This window comes from Danio rerio, chromosome 6, assembly GCF_049306965.1.
Source record: "Danio rerio strain Tuebingen ecotype United States chromosome 6, GRCz12tu, whole genome shotgun sequence".
NCBI classification, from domain to species: domain Eukaryota; kingdom Metazoa; phylum Chordata; class Actinopteri; order Cypriniformes; family Danionidae; genus Danio; species Danio rerio.
The window spans coordinates 55,281,189-55,300,558 of NC_133181.1; the positions used below are offsets into that span (position 1 = coordinate 55,281,189).

The 19,370-nt window shown below is 36.3% G+C and overlaps 1 protein-coding gene across 1 annotated transcript in view; it reads right to left on the reverse strand.

Moving 5' to 3' along the window:
- uqcc1 (ubiquinol-cytochrome c reductase complex assembly factor 1) overlaps nt 1-13,474 on the reverse strand; it is a 45,795-nt gene extending 32,321 nt beyond the window's left edge. Inside the window, 6 exon segments of the mRNA NM_001076755.1 lie at nt 220-328; nt 2,883-2,940; nt 3,268-3,340; nt 6,129-6,236; nt 10,749-10,859; nt 13,317-13,474. Of these exon segments, the coding sequence (NP_001070223.1) occupies nt 220-328; nt 2,883-2,940; nt 3,268-3,340; nt 6,129-6,236; nt 10,749-10,859; nt 13,317-13,391 (534 nt within the window). The 5' untranslated portion in view covers nt 13,392-13,474.
- Nucleotides 13,475-19,370: the final 5,896 nt, after the last annotated feature.

The following is a 19,370-nucleotide window of genomic DNA, read 5'->3' on the forward strand; positions in this document are numbered from 1 at the left end:
ACATCATGCGGCAGAGGGTTAAGATCTAAAATTTGGAACTGATGTGTTGGTTTGCTGGTCAATTGACCATGTTATCAGTCAAAAACAGTCAATTATGAAGATGGCAGATGTTGGTCTATTACTACTGTGGATAACAAAACACAAAAAGAACAAACATACTACCAGAAAGGTGTTTTTTTTTAAAGGCAGAATGGTTGAACACACATACTGTACACTTACTCCCATAATCTTGCTCCTCTGCTCCACATCCTCCCACATGGAGTGGACGATGTAACGGCACATGTATTTCCCAGCTCGGCCTTCCTGCCGCATCCGGACCAGACACATCCTATCAGAACACAGCAAAGAAGAGATCAGAGCTGAATAATCACAGCCTGACAAACTAAGAGTCAACGCTATGCTGTTCTCTATCAGGAAAAAACTTTAGACATCAACCAGATAACACTTACACAAAGAGGAATAGTCTGAGATAAATAGACAGCCTCTGTGGTCTGCTGCTGATTGCTAAATTAACTCTTGCTTTTAAACACACTGAAGACAGAATTAATTGAAATTACTTTAGGAAACCATGACGATTATTAGAATATTAATATTAAAGGTGCAGTAGGTGATTGTCTTCAGAAACATATGTTGTTGTGCTGGTTGAAAGTCTCTTCGCAGTCTAATAGTAATGATTAAAGTAAATGATCTAAATGTATTTATATGTATGTTTATTTTTTGGGTAAGGCATAAAACTAAAAAATGTTCATCCAATTAAATAGAGTCTGGACGACATCTCCCATAATTACGATAAGTAGCTCAAAATGTCTGTTAGCAAATGCAGATTTTAACAACAGCGCAGCCTTTTGTACGCAGCTCTGCTGACCGCTGATTGTGCGCGCATGCAAAACTCTTTAAAAACCTGAATCAATATTGGAGTTGCCTTTGCACGCCGGAGAAAGGAAGACACAATATCTGAAGGATTTCTCTTAGACAGGTAATGTTCTGTTTTAAAACTGTTTTAGCTTCACGCAAAGCTGATGTAACCTTAAATGTTGTTGTTACAAATGGGCTATATCTTAACAGAAGTGTTGTTCAGCCACTAAAATCTTCCGGTGAAAGATTGATAAGATTATTTTCAGTTTCATAAGGGACCTTTTACAGCATTAATAACGTAGGTTTTAATTACTTTAACAACAAAACACATGTAAATACTGCTATTCCGCCTAGTCTCTCCCTATATTGTTTACCATGCAACTCTAAATATTTGCTCTGGAATAGCATGTCTGTTTGGCTTAATTATAAGTGTAATTCCTGCACGCCGCTGGACAAGCACTTGTTGCTTTTAACACATGAGAGAGGGTTCTATTGCTGTCATCTTTAATGTGCGCGTGCCCGTGTTTCAGGAGGCGTGGCTCTGGAGGGACTGTGATTCAGAGATTTATGCTAAGCTGTTAGCATTGTGGAAGATCACCTACTGCACCTTTAAATACAATAGTTCTAGGTCACCAATCACATTTGATAATATAGAAAGAGGAAAATTTTGGATATGGAAAAAAAAGACATAATTACTAAGCAATAGACTATTAACTAATCGAATAAGCTTGGACAAAAGAGGAAGTCAATGAAATAAAAAATAATTTTAAAATTCTTGCAATTAATGTAGATGTGACACGGTGGCTCAGTGGTTGGCACTGTCGCCTCACAGCAATAAAGTCGCTGGTTCAAGCCCCGGCTGGGTTTTCTCCAAGTGCTCCGGTTTCCCCCACAGTCCAAACACATGCGCTATTGACCTTATTCTAAAATGCGGAAGTGGCCTGTTTTCGCGATTGTCTTAGAACTTCCGTTTCAGTTGCCTATGGGAGAAATGACTAGGAATAATAAACGGCAAAAAACGGTCAAACTACTTGCTCTACAAATAAATGTTTGCATGACTATACAGACCAAGTAGAATAATATAATAATAAAATATCAACTGCAACATCAAACAGCAGTTTTTAATGTCTAAATATGAATGGAAGTGAATGAGACCGGAAGTCTCGTGCCAAAAAGATTCAAATGGCTGTGCCTGCTCGTCCGTGGAGATAAGGGTGAATAGGCGAGTTGAATAAATTAAATTGGCCACAATGTATGTGTGTGAATGAGTGTGTATGGAAATTTCCCATTGATGGGTTTGAAGGCTAAAAGGGCATCGGCTGTGGTAAACATATGCTGGATAAGTTGGCGGGTCATTCCGCTGTGACAACCCCAGATTAATAAAGGGATTAATTTGAACAAATTAAATCACAACATCAACTTCATTTAAATGCAACAGGGTTGTTTGTTTTATTGCTTCAACTTAGTTAATTTTATTTATTTATTATTTTTTTTTTTTTATTGATTTTTTTATGTTCAGTGAGAGAATCCTAGCATGTGATGGGCTGAACAAGTGCACTGAATTCAGGTTGAAAGTGAGATGGACATGTGATGTAAAGATCATCACTGAGAGAGGATATGTATCTGCATTTGTGAAATCGTTAATCTAAGGTAATCAGTTGACCTTTATTACTGTGTAATTTCATACAAAGTGTGAAGCTGCCTGGACGGTTCTTGTCACTTACTCGTGATTCGCTGAGTGTGACATCCCACATGTGCATCCCTTTCAATTTGTGCACTGAACAGGCGCGTCTCCATTTTAAATAACGAAATTGAAAACGCAGAAGGCGGTATATGTGAAAGTCCTTATTTGTTGACTGATATCATATCCTGTGCATTGCAAGGCCCTGTTTGCAGTGGAATTTAAATTAAATAAATGCTTCAGCCGATCAAAGAAGTCCAGTGGGCCTAAAAATGCCCAGGTCTGTACTAGATGAATAGCAATCAACTTGTAGCCTTGCTTAGCAAAACAGCGACCAAAAACTCACCAAACATGAAGCTGTGCCACCAAGAACCAAGAGTTGAGCGTGTCAGGCAGTGAGCATTCTGGGTAGAAACAGAGGGAACAGAGGACATCATCAGGGAGGGAGAAGAAGAAAACATAACATGTAGCCAAACCAATGCAAACTTGGGCTCCGATTCCAAAACCGCTATTGGGTTTACACCTGTTTTTTCCTCAGCTAAAGAAAACAACATAACACAGCTGTAAAGTGCCACATAAATCTTTCAGGTGCTGCTGAAAAGGTCCCTTTACGCTCGTTTTACCATTTGGGATAAAGAGAAGGGTGTTTAGGAGTTCTTCAAAAAAATTTAAATGAGCATGACATAAGACTCATAAGGCCATAATGTGGTCTCAGTGTAAAAAATACTTACTCTCAAAAAATTCGTCATAGTTGATTCTTTCTACACAGCATGTGTACATGCGCAAGGCGGCGATCTTAATTTTCTGCAAAAGAAAAACACATGATCAAAAAGTCACTCATTAAATCCACTAATTTAAACTACGCTGAACTGAACTTCAACTTTGAAAACTGGACCTGGACTTGATTTGCTAGAACTTCCATGTTAAGCTGCTTTTGACACAATCTACATTATAAAAGCGCTATAGAAGTAAAGTCGAACTGAACTAAATAAATTGTGATCAAAAGCAGAAACTGATCAAATTGGGAAAGGCGCAGTGGCGTTCACATTTTTGATCTGATCGACTGCCCCAAAATGAGGCAGACGCGCAGAAGGATTTTTAGACAGCTGTGATGCTGATGACGGGAACATGGAAGATCATCTCAGACTTCCCAAAGTGTGGCCCCGCTTTTAACACAAAACAGGTAGCCGTATGAGATGAAGTCATCAGCCAGCAGCCAACCTTCACTTCAAGGTGTGGACACAAGAAAAATACACTAAATCAGAAGGAAACGATTAATTGTAAATATTTTTTTCATATTTTAAGTCATCAAAGTTGGGTACACTTAAAAAGCAGTGAAGAGTACCACAAATTTCATTTTAATTTACTCAAATAAAAAAAGAAAAACTTGCCTTTATGACTCTCTCTTTAAAAAAAAAAAAAGACTAATATAATCAGAAACCTGTAACTTTGTTTGAAAAATATATAAAAAAAGACATTTTCTGAGAAAACTGCATGCAGTACCACTTTATAGTAGGGCTGTGCGATTTGGGGAAAATATCTAATTTTGATTTTTTTGACAGATATTGCGATTTTGATTTGCAATTTAATTTTGTAGCCAAGCTTCAGCTCAATAACCTGTATTGCAGCTTCTTACTGCTAAAATGCAGTGATTCTTAGTTTAAAAAAGGAACTTAAAAGATATCAACTTATGTTAGCAAACAACTCTGAAATTGTAATTTACTGTTGCTTGTTACTAGATTGAGTGTGACTGGCAGTACTTTTAGTCAAATTTGTTTGCACGACGCTCCTCATACAACAACCTGTGGTGCTTTTAATGTGCTGGTCGTTGTATTTCCTCGTGCTGTGGCAACAATTCTGTGACAGCTCTTACAAATGACCTGGTTTTCTTTGGTGTTTGTGACTTTGAAACCAGGATATTTACATATTACTGACGTGCTGTATTCCTTTGACTTTAATTAGTCTATTAATGCTTCTGAAGTAGCAGATCCCATCATCCCACTCGTCCGTGCTTTTCTGTTTGTTTGTTTTTTTATTGTGGGCTTCCGCATAGTTTGGTTGCGCAATTCTGATTGGGCAGAGCAAAAGTGTGCTCACTTAATTGGCTAGTAAAACTGTCACACACAAACGGCAGTCACGCATTTTCTCTAGGTGGGGGAAGTTAAATAATATATATTTCATATCGCAGCTTCTTGCAATTAACTAACTGCAACGTTTCAAATTGGGATTACGATTCGATCTTAATTAATCGCATCACCCTACTCTATACGCACTCGAGATTAATATGAGATTTGGCAAAGTGAGCATGTTACATTCCCTTTAAATTTACTGTCCCTCCAAAAGATGCTGCATTAGAAACACCTAGATTATGCAATGCATTTTCAATTACGTGATGCAGTTTCAAGAGAAACAGAATATTAAATGAGAAATCAGTGGTCTGAATGATGGTAGTAAAGTCGGCATTTTATTCAGAAAGATCAGAAAAAGGGTTTTAGAAGAGTTATTACAACTTAACAGATGCCTTCTTCTCACCATTTCTGTTTGTTGTCAAAACTGACCGCTGGAAGGGCGTGGTTAAGTATGTTAGCCACGCCCAACACAGCAAAATTGTGTAATCTAAGAATTTAACTGAAAACAAACAGGAAGTGCATTATCATATTTTACTTTAAAATTTTTCCTCTTAATGACATGCACAGATGAAGTGTTCACCACATAACTACCAATATGAGCTAACAAAATCATATGGTTAGTTTGATATTATGTGTACTTTAAACACTTTCAAGGATTTAAGATGCTGATGATTGGTAAAACATGACCACCATCTAGTGAGAAGGATCTATTGTAGACGAAAAAAAATATTTGACACCAATGTGTAAAAAATATGGTTCTTAATGCATAAGTTAATTTAAAAAGAACCATTTATTATGTTCTTAATTTGTGCATTTCTTGTGCATCTTTAAGCAAAACACATTACAGATTTATCTCAATTCTTGCATAAAATAATGTGGGTCAAAGACATCTGATATCTGCATAATAAGATAAGTGTGTAAAAACAAAACTACATCAAAACATTTTTAAAAACCCATTTAAATTGTTTATTAATATATATATATATATATATATATATATATATATATATATATATATATATATATATATATATATATATATATATATATATATATATATATATATTTTTTTTTTTTTTTTATTTTATAGACATTCCTTCCAAACAGGACATGTTAGATCTCATGCCAACTCATAACTTTTTGATTTAGTGGCTAATTATTATGAAACTGTACGATCTCATTCATACATTTTAGTACAATCTGCTCATTTTCCAATGACAGCTGGGTTTAGGGGTGATGTTTGGTCCCACGCCTCCTTTGAAAAATCGTACATTTTCATACAAATTGGCAACTAAACTGACATTGTAAAAAAAAAGTTCTGTTTCCTCATGAGAAGAAACATGATTTAAAGCGGCATTTCACTTTTATTACACTCTGATGCTTGAAAATACCTTTTCATCTTGACTAACAAATACCAAATGTCATCTACTGCTTAGAAGCACTGGATGAGCGGCTTTATTTACCCATTTGTTGTATTTGAGGGGTCCGGTGAAGCCCATGGCCTCAATCATTTTGGTGAAGGCTCCCACCTCTTCATCTGTGGTCTGCGGGGTCTCTTTAACAGTACACAGCTTCAAAACAGAACACAGAAATTCATTTAAAGCCATAATATAAAACAATGGCAAACTAATAGGCATCTTGCAAAGTAAACGCATGGTAAAAAGACAAACTCAGGTCACTGTTGTTGAAACATAATACATAACAGAATGCATTTAGAAAAAACAAACTCAGGTTACAAGACCAACTAAAGTTGAAGGACCTATAGAGTTCTTGTTTTTAATATTGGCAAACAGCCACTATAGTGTCAAATCCATCAGTTATTGAAGTCTAAGATCAGCATTTCACAATAATTTCCCTGTAAATCTAAACTCTACCTGGGTACAGTTTATGGAGGTATCGCAATGTTCAGCTAGTTCCCTAAAGGCACTTCTATGAAGGCAATAAAACCTTTCCCGATGGATTTCCCACAAGATTTTTATGTTTTACTGCATTGAGTGGGATTTCTGGTAGACTAGAAGTTTAGTAGACTATAATCAGCACTTGCCCTTTGGGGTCGCACCGGGAGGAAATGATTATTGCCAACATATAACAAATGTCAAACCTCTGCACACTTTTGAGAATACATATTTCTTAAAATCTTTAAAACTGGTTCGAAATTGCAAAATCTGCAACTGAAATTAGTTCTGTCGAAAAATATGCTGTCAATACATTTATTCACATTTAAAATTATATTAGTTTGGAGTGTCCAGAGTTTTATTCATTCATTCATTCATTTCTTTTTGGCTATGTCCCTTTATTGAAATCAATGAACCACCAACTTATCCATATGTTTTATGCAGTGGCTGCCCTTCCGGCTGCAACAAATCACTGGGAAACACCCACACACTCCCATTCACACACATACACTACAGACACTTTAGCTGACCCAATTCACCTATAGCTCATGTCTTTGAACTTGTGGGGGAAATCAGAGCACCCGGAGGAAACCCACACGAACATAGGAAGAACGTGCAAACTCCACACAGGAATGCCAACTGACCTAGCCGAGGCTCGAACCAGCGACCTTCTTGCTGTGCGGCGACATACTGCGTCACTGTGCCACCTGGGTCCAGGGGCCTCATGTATCAACGCTGCGTACGCACAAAAACTTTGCGTACGCCAGGTTTCATGCTCAAAATCGCTCACGTTTGGATTTTCTAACGATGAACTGAACGTGGGAATGTGCGCAGCTCCACGCCAGCTTTATGGCAGGCGTACGCACATTTTTTGTGCGTGTTTGTTTTATTTCCATTGGCGACTCCTAGAGGCAGTTGTGTTAATAAATAAAATATGATGCACAGACTTATTAATGATTCCTACTTGTCTTTCTCGTGATAAATAGTTGGCAAAATCTGATATTTTGTGGGGGTAGGGGGTGGAAAGAAGAATGAGTTCATCAGACGCTGTATTCGAACCGAGTTCAAGCTCGAACGTCTCAAAACATGTTGACATGCGTTTTACGAGCTGCGCCACTGAGACTGTTAAGGGTACTGCAACATTTTACACCTATAAATCACACTATTTCTTTTTTTAATTCACTCAGTGCGATGTTCAGACCCAACTGTGTTAACCGCATCAGCTAAACTCTCCCACTCTATTTTTTTCTTTTGTTGTTAAGTCCGGAGGACAAACTTGCAAATAACACCGCTTTTCTCCGGTCTACCTCCGAAAGGAGAACCTCCAATTCACATTCTGTTCAAAGTTTCTCTTTTTGCTTGCTTTTGCCATTGCTTTTTCGTTGGGTTTTGCCAAAGTAGAGTCATTAGCATATTCATACGGGGGCGGAGGCAGGGAGGGGTTTTGTGCTCGTGCATGTTGCGCTCAGTTTCACGTTCATTCGGATGTACAAAAGAATATGCGTGAGATTCGGCGTACGCAGTGTTTCAAACATTTTAATTTTTTTATGCGCACGCACATTTACAGCTCTGTGCGTACGCAATGTTCTAGTATGATTTCCACGCAAGTCTTCATACATGAGGCCCCTGATGTTTTGGCAATATAATTCCCATGCCATTTGTGCGATTTGGATAGTTTAATTAACCACTCAATTTAATTAATTAATCACTCAAAAATATAGATAAAAAAGTAAACAAACTTTCGCTATGATTGTGTTCACACTTGGTAGGTTTGGTTTGACTGAATTGAATTGATTGAATTGTGTGATTGCTCTATTAGTGCAATCACACAAATAGAACAATTTTTTTTAATTATATTTTGGGGGTATTGTTTCACCCTAAAATTTGGGCACTGGTAAGGGCACTAACGAGCCTTGTTCACAACACATTGGGACACACTGGGTGTGACATGGGAACATCCTCATTTTACAACATAAAAACTGGAGTTTATAAACAGTGGAACTAATCATTTTCATATATTAATTTTAACACGTTTTAACAAATGCTTTGAAGCTAAATAAATTGATTATTTCATATACCAGCAACATTTCAACCACTAATAACGGGTAATAAATCGCACCAAAATGTATTGAAGGGTAAGTGAATTATAATAGCGAATACTTTATTGTAACCGTAGTAGTGCTGTGCGTCATTTGTTTACCCTTTAAGGTGATGTACTGACTGACTGACAAGCTGACAGGTGCATGATGCTTGAGGCCAGCAAACACGACGTATAGCCCTTTCACTTTACTTCAGGACACATTAATGCTACTCTGTAGGTCTATTAGAGACATTAATAAATATTCCTAGCAAATCTAATAAATGCTGGAGCTATACTGGTTACATAAACGCACTAAATCGCACATGAAGATCTGCGCGCTCTTGAAGCGGTTTATATTTGAGGGGGCGTGCAAGAAGTTTTATGCACGAGCAGAGGAAATTGGCGCGCAAGCACAGAGATTCGCATGTCGTTGGCTATTACATAAATGCGATCCCGACTTCTAATACTGCGCTCACAACATTTGTCACTAATATAATAACGCCACAGGTAGTTGGTAGATCTGTTTAAAAAAATAGAGTAAACACTGTTCATATTTCACACTTTCAAACTTCCGTTAAGAGGGCATACATAGGGTGTATCAATGTGTCCTGATTTTCACAGTGCATTGTGGGACTTTACAGAATTATAACGTTTCAATGGAAGAAGTTTGAAATTGAGACAGCTCTTAAAATGGCTGGCGACCTGATCAGTGCACTGGCTATTGAATAAGGCTGCTGATTGAGACACACCCATAGTGTAATTTCCAATGTTTAAAGGCAAATTCTTACAAATTACAATCTGAATTGCTTGCTTTGTACAAAATATTGAGAATTGCCAAGCTCTTAAGAATGAATAAGTCTAACAAATTATTGTTTGCTGGTGCGATTGGTCTATTAGTGCCATTAAATACTTAACACACCAAACAAGCAGATGAGAAACACGTAACAAATTCTGCTGTGATTCAAATGAAATAAAAAATCAATAATGACATCAGAATGAACCAAAAAAGCACAGAATGCATAAGCATACTTATTATTTTGTCATTAAAGTGGCAATGTTGCCCTGTGCAGTTCAGTACAAGCCAAGCAAGTGCATCTCCTGGCAGCAGATCTTTATTTGTGCACATAACAAGATTTCCCAGAGCTTCCTTCACACAATTAGTGCTGTATAAGTTGTCAGATTATAAAAAGCATGACATATACATATCCGCTTGTTAAGTCGTAACGTGTTGGTGATGTATGTAATACTGTTTACGGGTCCAAGCCGCCACTAATTTGAGTTGAGAAATTATTCGTTTAAGATCACTTTTAATTCATATCACACATTAAAGTTAATTTCATATAAAGTCATAATGTACACAACAATCTCTGGGCTAGCTGCATAACAAATACCCAAATTTGAACAATTTATAAAAAATGAATAACTTTCTGGACATTGTATATTAGGCATGGACATATATGTTACGATCGTGATTTTCGAAAGTAATAAATCGCTTTGTAAAAGTTTATAATTACCATTTCATGAGTCTTCCCATACAGTTGTATAGAGCGATTGTGCCCGGAAGCCGCTTTGCGTGACCTCACACTTGACAAGCGGATAGCTCATTCCAGGAATGCAGATACATTCCAACCATTTTACATTTATTTGCCTTAAACTGGAACGATATATAACAAATGTGTAATTTACAGTAACGTGGATCTTTTAATAATGCAACCTAAAGTAGACAATACTGACGCAAATCCTTTCATCAAGCAGACTCATAACAACTTCATTTGAGAAGTTAGGATGTTGTGTAAATGAATGATAAAAAAGATAAACAAAGCAGATTTATTTTTACAACATTTTTTGCTCATGTTTTTCATATTTGAAACTTCAGGCATATCTACACACTAAAATAAGCCCTGTTTTCAGAAACTGTTCCGATTTGTGCAGACATTTCCAACCAAACTCTGACTGAAGGCCCATTTTATTATGATATTGTTCTCTCAGATGTAACTCTCATTACATTCTCATTACTGTAATAAAATGAAGACCTTATTTTATGATTCTAACTAGGTATGCACTGAGGATGAATTAGTTATAAATTGAAATAAAAAAACAGTCCATACCTCTCCTGTGCTGTGAAGAGCTCTGCATTGTGAATGAAAGGGGACTCCAGCATCCGCTGCTACACGGCAAGCCACCAAAGCCCTGGACTGACACACGACTTGTTCAATGGCCTGAAAAACAAACATATTCAACTTGACAAGTGCTTTGGCATTTTTTAAAATTAATTTGAGAGTTCTGATACCTGACTACTCTAAATTGTCTAAACGCAAGACTAGGCATGGGACTATAACTAGTTTCAAGGCTTACAGAAGTTTGGAAAAGTCACGGTTTTAAAACCATAAAAATATTCTGTTAATATGTTCCTGCTGTATACGCAGTAATATCGTGATATTTTAATCTAAGGTTGTCATACCATCAGAATCTTATACCGGCCTATGCCTAGGTAAGACACTGCAGGGAAAAAAAAATACACACAAAAACATACTTCCCCATTTAATTGATGACATTATAAGAATTGTACATAATTTGTAAGAGATTTCTGAAATATTGACATACATGTTTGGATATGCAAAAAATAAATGTGTGCTAATTTGCATACAATTAAGTTACTTAACACATTTTGTGATTTGTGAGCTTTCTAAAGTACACACAGGTTTGAATATGCTAATGAGAGTAAATGTGTGCTGATTTGCATACAATTAAAGGGAAAAGTCTGGACATTGTTTCAAATCTGAAACAAGGCAGAAAGTTCCAGTTTTGTTTTATTAGAGTTAAACGTTTCTTTCATTATATAACAGTTTCATTCATCCATGATTTAGATAATAGTGCAAACAACCAGAAATAAAAAATCAATGTTAAATGCTCCATATAATTTGTTAATTGATTACATTATACTAATTAAAAACATTTTGGTATTTATGAGATTTCTAATATATTAATATACACATTTGAATATGGAAATGAGATTAAATTTGTACTAATGTGCATACAATTTAAAAGCAAATACAGAATATTATCCTTTATATAATTCATTCATTGATTAAATTACACAAATTGAACACATTTTGGGATTTGTGAGATTGTTAAAATATTGACCAACACGTTTAAATATGCAAATAAGATTAAATATGTGATAATTTGCATACAAATAAAGCACAAAATCGGAACATTGTTTTAAATTAGGTTGAAAATTCCTGTCTTGTTTTATTAGAGTCAAATGTTTTTTTCAATATATTACGGTTTCATTTATCTATTCGCATAATAGTGCAAACAACCACAAATAAAAAATTCACAATGTTGAATGTTCCATAGAATTTGTTAATTGATTACATTATACGAATTGAACAGATCTAGGTATTTGTGAGATTTCTAAAATATTGACCTACATGTTCAAATTTGCAAATGAAATTAAATTAGTGCTAATTTGCATACAATTAAAGTACAAATTCAGAACATTGTTTCAAATCAGGTTGAAAATTCCTGTTTTGTTTTATTGGAGTGAAAAGTTTCTTTCATTATATGGAGTTAACTTGTTAACAATGGTTCGGCAGTGGAACCACGCCTCACTTTGTCTCCTTAACCAATCACCTACTCCCTGAAACTTATTAAAGGCAGACCAGCCCTCTAGCACTGTTCTTCTCGTTCATTCAAACTCACTCTCCCTCCTTCTATTTCCTCGCTTCCCATTCACAATCCTATAACCCTCTCTTCAGGCCAAGGTTGAATTGGGAGGTCCAATCACCCTACCAAAACACAACAGAGACGGTACCCCCACTCTAGGGCATCATCGTAGGAAGCCTGATCAACCTACCTACCTGTTCACTGTTTATCCTCCTACTTCCCTATCTCACTGTTCTTTTACCATCCCCTTCACCCCTACAATAAAGTCTAGCTCAATGTGTGGCGTGGTCCAAGCTGGTGAAATTACAGTTTCATTGAATTCTTGATTCGTTATATTAGAGTCAAAGGTTTGTTGTTTTTGAGAATCTTTTTTATCACTCCATAATTCAGAAAATAATGCAAACAACAAGAAAATAAAAATGTAAAAAATAAACAATGTTCTGTAGGGTAAAATATTCCATATAATGTGATAATTGCTTACATTACACAAATTGAACCCATTTTGGGATGTGTGAGATTTCTAAAACATTGACCTACACGTCTAAATATGGAAATAAGATGTGCTAATTTGCATAAAATAAACCACAAAATCCGTTCACGGTTTTAAATTAAGCTGGAAATTCCTGTTTTATTTTATTTGAGTCAAATGTTTCAGTAATTATATTAGTTCCATTGAATTCTTGTTTCATTATATTAGTATAGTCACAGGTTTTGTGATTACGAGAATCTTTTGTAATCACTCCATTATTCAGAAAATAGTACAGACAAGCAGAAGAAAATACACTTTCTCAATGTTCTGTATAATAAAATGTTCCTCATACAGGGCAATACAGGTTAGTTTACAGTAGCTCATAATTGTGCTGCAAAATATAGAACAGAATAACCCAAAACAACATTAAAATTACATTTTTAGCACGTATATAAGGATAAGGCTTTAAAATGGCTCCAATATCAAACCCTTCAGTGATGTTATTATCTTTTTAAGTACACATAATAATTAACGTTACCTTTCCGAGGACAGCTCTCGATGCTGAGGCGTTTATTAAGTGTCTAACGGCGGACTGCAGCGGTCGCCGATACATGATTCCGCTAAAGTCACAATAATAAAGTATTATTGTAACTATAAAGCAGGAATCAGTAACTGATACTTTCCTACACGTTTTGTAACAGTTTGTTTTCGTCCCTCCCCTTTTACAGCAATGTCAAAGCATCTGTCCCGCTCTTAAACCGCTCCGTGTGGAAATCAGAGCAGAGCAATGCAGAGCTGTGCTACATGGTTCCACACGAGAGAGTTTGTGGCAAATATTGGCAAAAAACCGCTTGATAAAGTATACGTTAGCTTTACCATCACTGCTCTTTGTGTTATCGTTGGCAAACACAATTAAGTGATCTACTACTCTTAATTTTAGTGTCTAAAATACATAGGAGCAGAGTGTGACTGCCGTCAACAATGTAGCACACTTGCATTAATTGGGTTAAAGTTGGTTTTTATATCAGCCCATTCGGACTTTTACCATCTTAATATAATTTCAGACAGGTATTTCTTGGTAATTCTAAATGGGGAAATCATATAGCAGCCAATGACTATCAAAGTACAACATTCACAGTCTATTAAATAGTGCTAATGTTGTTTTCAAGTCATATTTACATGATTACAGACCAAATATTTAGTATATCGTGGTAAACAATATAGGGAATATGTCACAAGTTATCACGTTGTGCTCATAACAGTACGTCATTGTAATAATTCTGTATTAACCTTTTTAACTTCTACATAAATAGTTTATTGAACCCCAAAGTTGTGAATATAAAACCAACTTTACCTCAATCTTGCATTAATCTCTATAGGCTATAGTTATTATAATGGTGATTCTCCACTCCTTATATTGTTATTAATATTATAAAGTTACTTTATAAAGCAATTTATTATTCACTTGGAATGGAAATACATTTATTTAAATGTTCATATTATATTATATACATTAAAATGACAAAAAAGTCATGTTTTATACAGCAATTATATTAACCAGTTGTACTATTTTTTGTAGGTTTTAAGTTCTCTATTTTCTTATTTCATTATAATTTTAGTTTAGTGATTGTTGTTGTGTCTCTTTTGTGAAAATGTTTTATAAATGTATACAGTTGAAGTTAGAATTATTAGCCCCCCTGAATTATTAGACCCCCTGTTTATTTTCTTCCCCAATTTCTGTTTAACAGAGAGAAGATTTATTCAACACATTTCTAAGCATAATAGTTTTAAAAGCTAATTTCTTATAACTGATTTATTTTGTCTTTGCCATGATGACAGTAATATTATTTTACTAGATATTTGTCAAGACACTTCTATACAGCTTAAAGTGACATTTAAAGGCTTAACTAGGTTAATTAGGTTAACTAGGCAGGTTAGGGTAATTAGGCAAGTTATTGTATAATGATGGTTTGTTCTGTAGACTATTAAAAAATAGCTTAAAGGGGCTAATAATATTGTCCTTAAAATGGCGTTTAAAAATGTATAACTGCTTTTATTCTAGCCGAAATAAAACAAACAAGACTTTCTCCAGAAGAAAAAATATTATCAGACATACTGTGAAAATATCCTTGCCCTGGTAAACATAATTTGGGAAATATTCTGACTTCAACTGTACATAAAAGCTATGGAAAATAAGTTACAGACCACTAGGGATGAAAACCACTAAGGATGTGTGTATAGACAATCAAGATATTTGACTATAAACTACCTGATAAAAGTTTTGTCATCAATCCCAGTTGTAAGAGCAACAAATAATAACTTGACTTCTAGTTGATTATTTGGAAATGTGTCAGAAGGTAGATTTTTCTGATGAATCATCTGTTAAACTGCATCCCAATCATCACAAATACTGCAGTTTCTCTTGGTTTGGGGTGACATTCATTATGGGGGTGTGTGAGAGATCTGCAGAGTGGATGGCAACATCAACCGCCTGAGGAATCAAGACATTTGTGCTGCCCATTACATTACAAACCACAGGAGAGGGCAAATTCTTCAGCAGGATAGCGCTCCTTCTCATAATTAAGCCTCAACATCAAAGTTCCTGAAAGCAAAGAAGGTCAAGGTGCTCCAGGATTGGCCAGCCGAGTCACCAAACATAAACATTATTGAGCATGTCTGGGGTAAGATGAAGGAGGAGTATACTGTACATTATTTCTGTGAAGTGGCAAGACTTATGTCAAAGCAAAGTCAGACCTCACTGTCCTAATAAATATTTTAAAATCTAGGCATGATTATATTTTATTTTGGTTAAATAAGCGTATTGTAGAGGCCTTTGCCTTTCATATAAGCCACTCCTGATACCAAATGATCAACTAGAAGTCAAGTTATTATTTGTTGTTCCTAAAACTTGTATAGACGACAGGACTTTGTCGGGTATATATAAGAGCGGGGAGCACTTTCATTCATTTTGAGGGGCATTTTTTCCTCAAGACAAAATGCCTGAGCGTCAATGTGTTAGCTAAATGAAAATGAGAACAATTCTTTACTTTGTTTTCTTTGTTTGTTTTTTAAAATACTAAAATACAGTAGCTAACTTTCCCCACATGCTACATTTACTCTAATCAAGATTATTTTAATAATGAAGACAGCATCAATTGGTTAAATACTTTTTTGGGGATATTGTTAAATTGTGAGTCCTCAACATTTTACAGCAGAGCTTCAGTCTGAATTGCATTTCAGAGGGATGTGTTGCATTTTGGCAGCGACAGGTGCGCAGCTCGATGATGTCAGACAGTGGCATTTCTGCTGGCAGAGCAGAGAAACAGAGAAATCACATCAGTCCAGATGACGAACGACTGCCTCCAGTCTGTTCCAAAGATTAATGTCCAATAAGTACCTGGCATCACAGCTCCCGAGCCACAAAGTAAGCAAAAACTACACACTGCCGCGTCCACAAATTGTTTAAAATCATCCGGGCATCGAGGAAACTTCCTGCCCGAGTGCATCCAAAAATCACAGAAATATGTAATGCCCTTTTATGCATGAACGATTAAGAAAAATCACCCCCCCTCCGACCCTCTCCTCACGTAAAAGTACCAAAAACACTTTGAAGTCGGGATGTTTTCACAGCAGGGAGTGCATGAGGTAATGTTGGAGTTGTCTTTGCGTCGCTTTTTTGTTTCTTCCTCATAGCTGTGGAGGTTGAACTGAAAATGTCACAAGTCACTCTTTTTTTTGTGCTCGGGAAGGAGAATGTCACCGTTATTAGTGGTGAAATATTTGTCTAGCTTTCACTGCTGCACCTTTATGCCTTCAGGAAACAGCAGAGGAGGTGAAGGGGCCTCTTGAGGAACGGCCGAAATGTTGTTCATCCCTATGTCACCCATCCCTGAAAAAACAAGCAAAGCGCTGGGTCAAACCATGTGGGACTGCAACAGCTTTGGTTGTGTGTTCTGCACAGATTAAATGTCATTTTCTTAACAGCCTTTGAGCAGCATACAGTTCATTATGAAAGAATTACTGCTTCGCTCAAGGTCACCTCAGCAAAACTCTGGCAGCTTTTTTAGGTGACAGATAAATACAAATGTCAATTTTAGTTTGTTTCCTAATTTATTTCAGGTATCAACAGAGTTATGGTTCTTATTTGGGACTGTTTCTCTTCAGCTTGTTTCCTGTTCTCACTATTGATTATTTCTCACATTTTTCACAAAATTTAGTTTAATATGAACAAATTTGAAAACTCCCCAGCATGCACACCATGACGTCAGATTGACATCGTACCTCAACGTTGTGAGATGTTGCGTTTTGCTTGGAAATAAAAATCTGTTTGACATAAGGTCCAACATCAGGCCGAAGTCAATGTCCAACGTCGGACAGACATTGCATTTTATTTTGCATTATAATACAACATATTAACGTCTAATGATGTTACAGCTTGATGTTGTGTGGACGTTACCAATATGAAGTCTATCAGTTGCTGGATTTTAGTTGCCATATCTGATGAATAAATGTCAGTATTTGATGTCAATATGACGTTGGTTTAAGATGTTGGCTTGACGTTGGATTTTGGTCACTTTCTGACACAACCTAAAATCAACGTCAAGTCTTTGTTTGACATCAAAATAACATTGTCCTAGACACTGGCGATTTAAATCTGACCTAATATTAACGTCTTATGACGTTGTGTGTCTGCTGGGTCATATCTCGCATTGTAATTTTTTTCTTCAAAATGTGAACTTTTGGTAGTTTATTTTTCACATCTGCATCTTTAATCATTATAAAAGTGTCTCCTCGAAAAGCACTTTTTTATCTAGCAGTTTTTATAATCTGTGGCTTTATTTCTTACATTTGCTTCTAACTGCAAAAACTTAATTTTTTTACTCTACATTTTTTTGTTTATTTCTTAATTTATTAAAGGTAACAGCAGAGTCATGTTTCTTATTTGGGACTGTTTCTCTTCAACTTGTTTCCTGTATTCACTATTGATTATTTCTCACATTTTTCACTACATTTTGTTTAATATGAACAAATGTGAAAACTCCCCAGCTGGCACAGGAGATCAACATGACGTCAGATTGACATCGTACCTCAACATTGTGAGATGTTGCGTTTTGTTGGGAAATAAATATCTGTTTTACGTCAGGTCCAACATCAGGTCGGCGTCAATGTCCGACGTCGGACAGACATTGCATTTTGGTTACTTTTTAATGCAACATAAGATCAACAACATATTAACGTCTAATGATGTTACAGCTTGACGTTGTGTGGACGTTACCAATATGAAGTCTATCAGTTGCTGGATTTTAGTTGCCATATCTGATGAATAAATGTCAGTATTTGATGTCAATTTGACGTTGGTTTAAGATGTTGGCTTGACGTTGGATTTTAGTCACTTTCTGACACAACCTAAAATCAACGTCACGTCTTTGTTTGACGTCAAAATAACATTGTCCTAGACACTGGCGATTTAAATCTAACCTAATATTAACGTTTTATGACATTGTGTGTCTGCTGGGTCATATCTCGCATTGTAATTTTTTTTCTTCAAAATGTGAACTTTTGGTAGTTTATTTTTCACATCTGCATCTTTAACCACTATAAAAGTGTCTCCTCGAAAAGCACTTTTTTATCTAGCAGTTTTCATAATCTGTGGCTTTATTTTTTACATTTGCTTTTAACTGCAAAAACTTATTTTTTTTATTTACTCTACATTTTTTGTTTGTTCTCAATTTATTTAAGGTAACAGCAGAGTCATGTTTCTTCTGTTTAATATGAACAAATGTGAAAACTCCCCAGCTGGATCAGGAGATCAACATGACGTCAGATTGCCATGACAGTATAACAACTATAGTCAGGGGCAGCGCTGGCCGGTATGGGCCCCATGAGAACATTCCGATGGTGTCGCAGATGAAGTGAATGAGGGCTGGTGGGTGGTGAGGTATGGGGGGTTTTGCGGATGAAGGCGGGGTAGGGAGCTGTAGTGTCCTAACATGGCATGGGGCCGTAGAATCGTCCTAACCCCCAACCCCCCCCTCCCCCCCCCCCCCCCCACCCCCAAAAATGTCGCCCATATAGTCATACAAACAAATTACCTAATACTGCAGCTTAGGTGATTTAAGTGACTTTGAGCCTCTCTGAACACATCCAACCTTGTGGCAGATGGGCTACAGCAGTAGAAGACCACACCGGGTGCCACTCCTATCAGCTAAGAACAGGAAACTGAGGCTACAATTTGCACAGGCTCACCAAAATTACACAAGAAAATATTGGAAAAACGTTGCCTGGTCTGATGAGTCTCCATTTCTGTTTCAACATTCGGATGGTAGGGTCAGAATTTGCCAATAATAGCATGAAAGCATGGATCTATCCTGCCTTGTGTCAATGTTTCAGGCTGGCGGTGGTGGTGTAATGGTGTGGGGGATATTTTCTTGGCACACTTTCAGACTATTAGTACCAATCGGGCATCTTGTACCTAGTATTGTTGCTGACCATGTGTCTTCTGATGGCTATTTCCAGCACCATGTCATAAAGCGTGAATCATCTCAGACTGAGTTCTTGAACATCACAATGAGTTACTCAAATGGCTTCAACA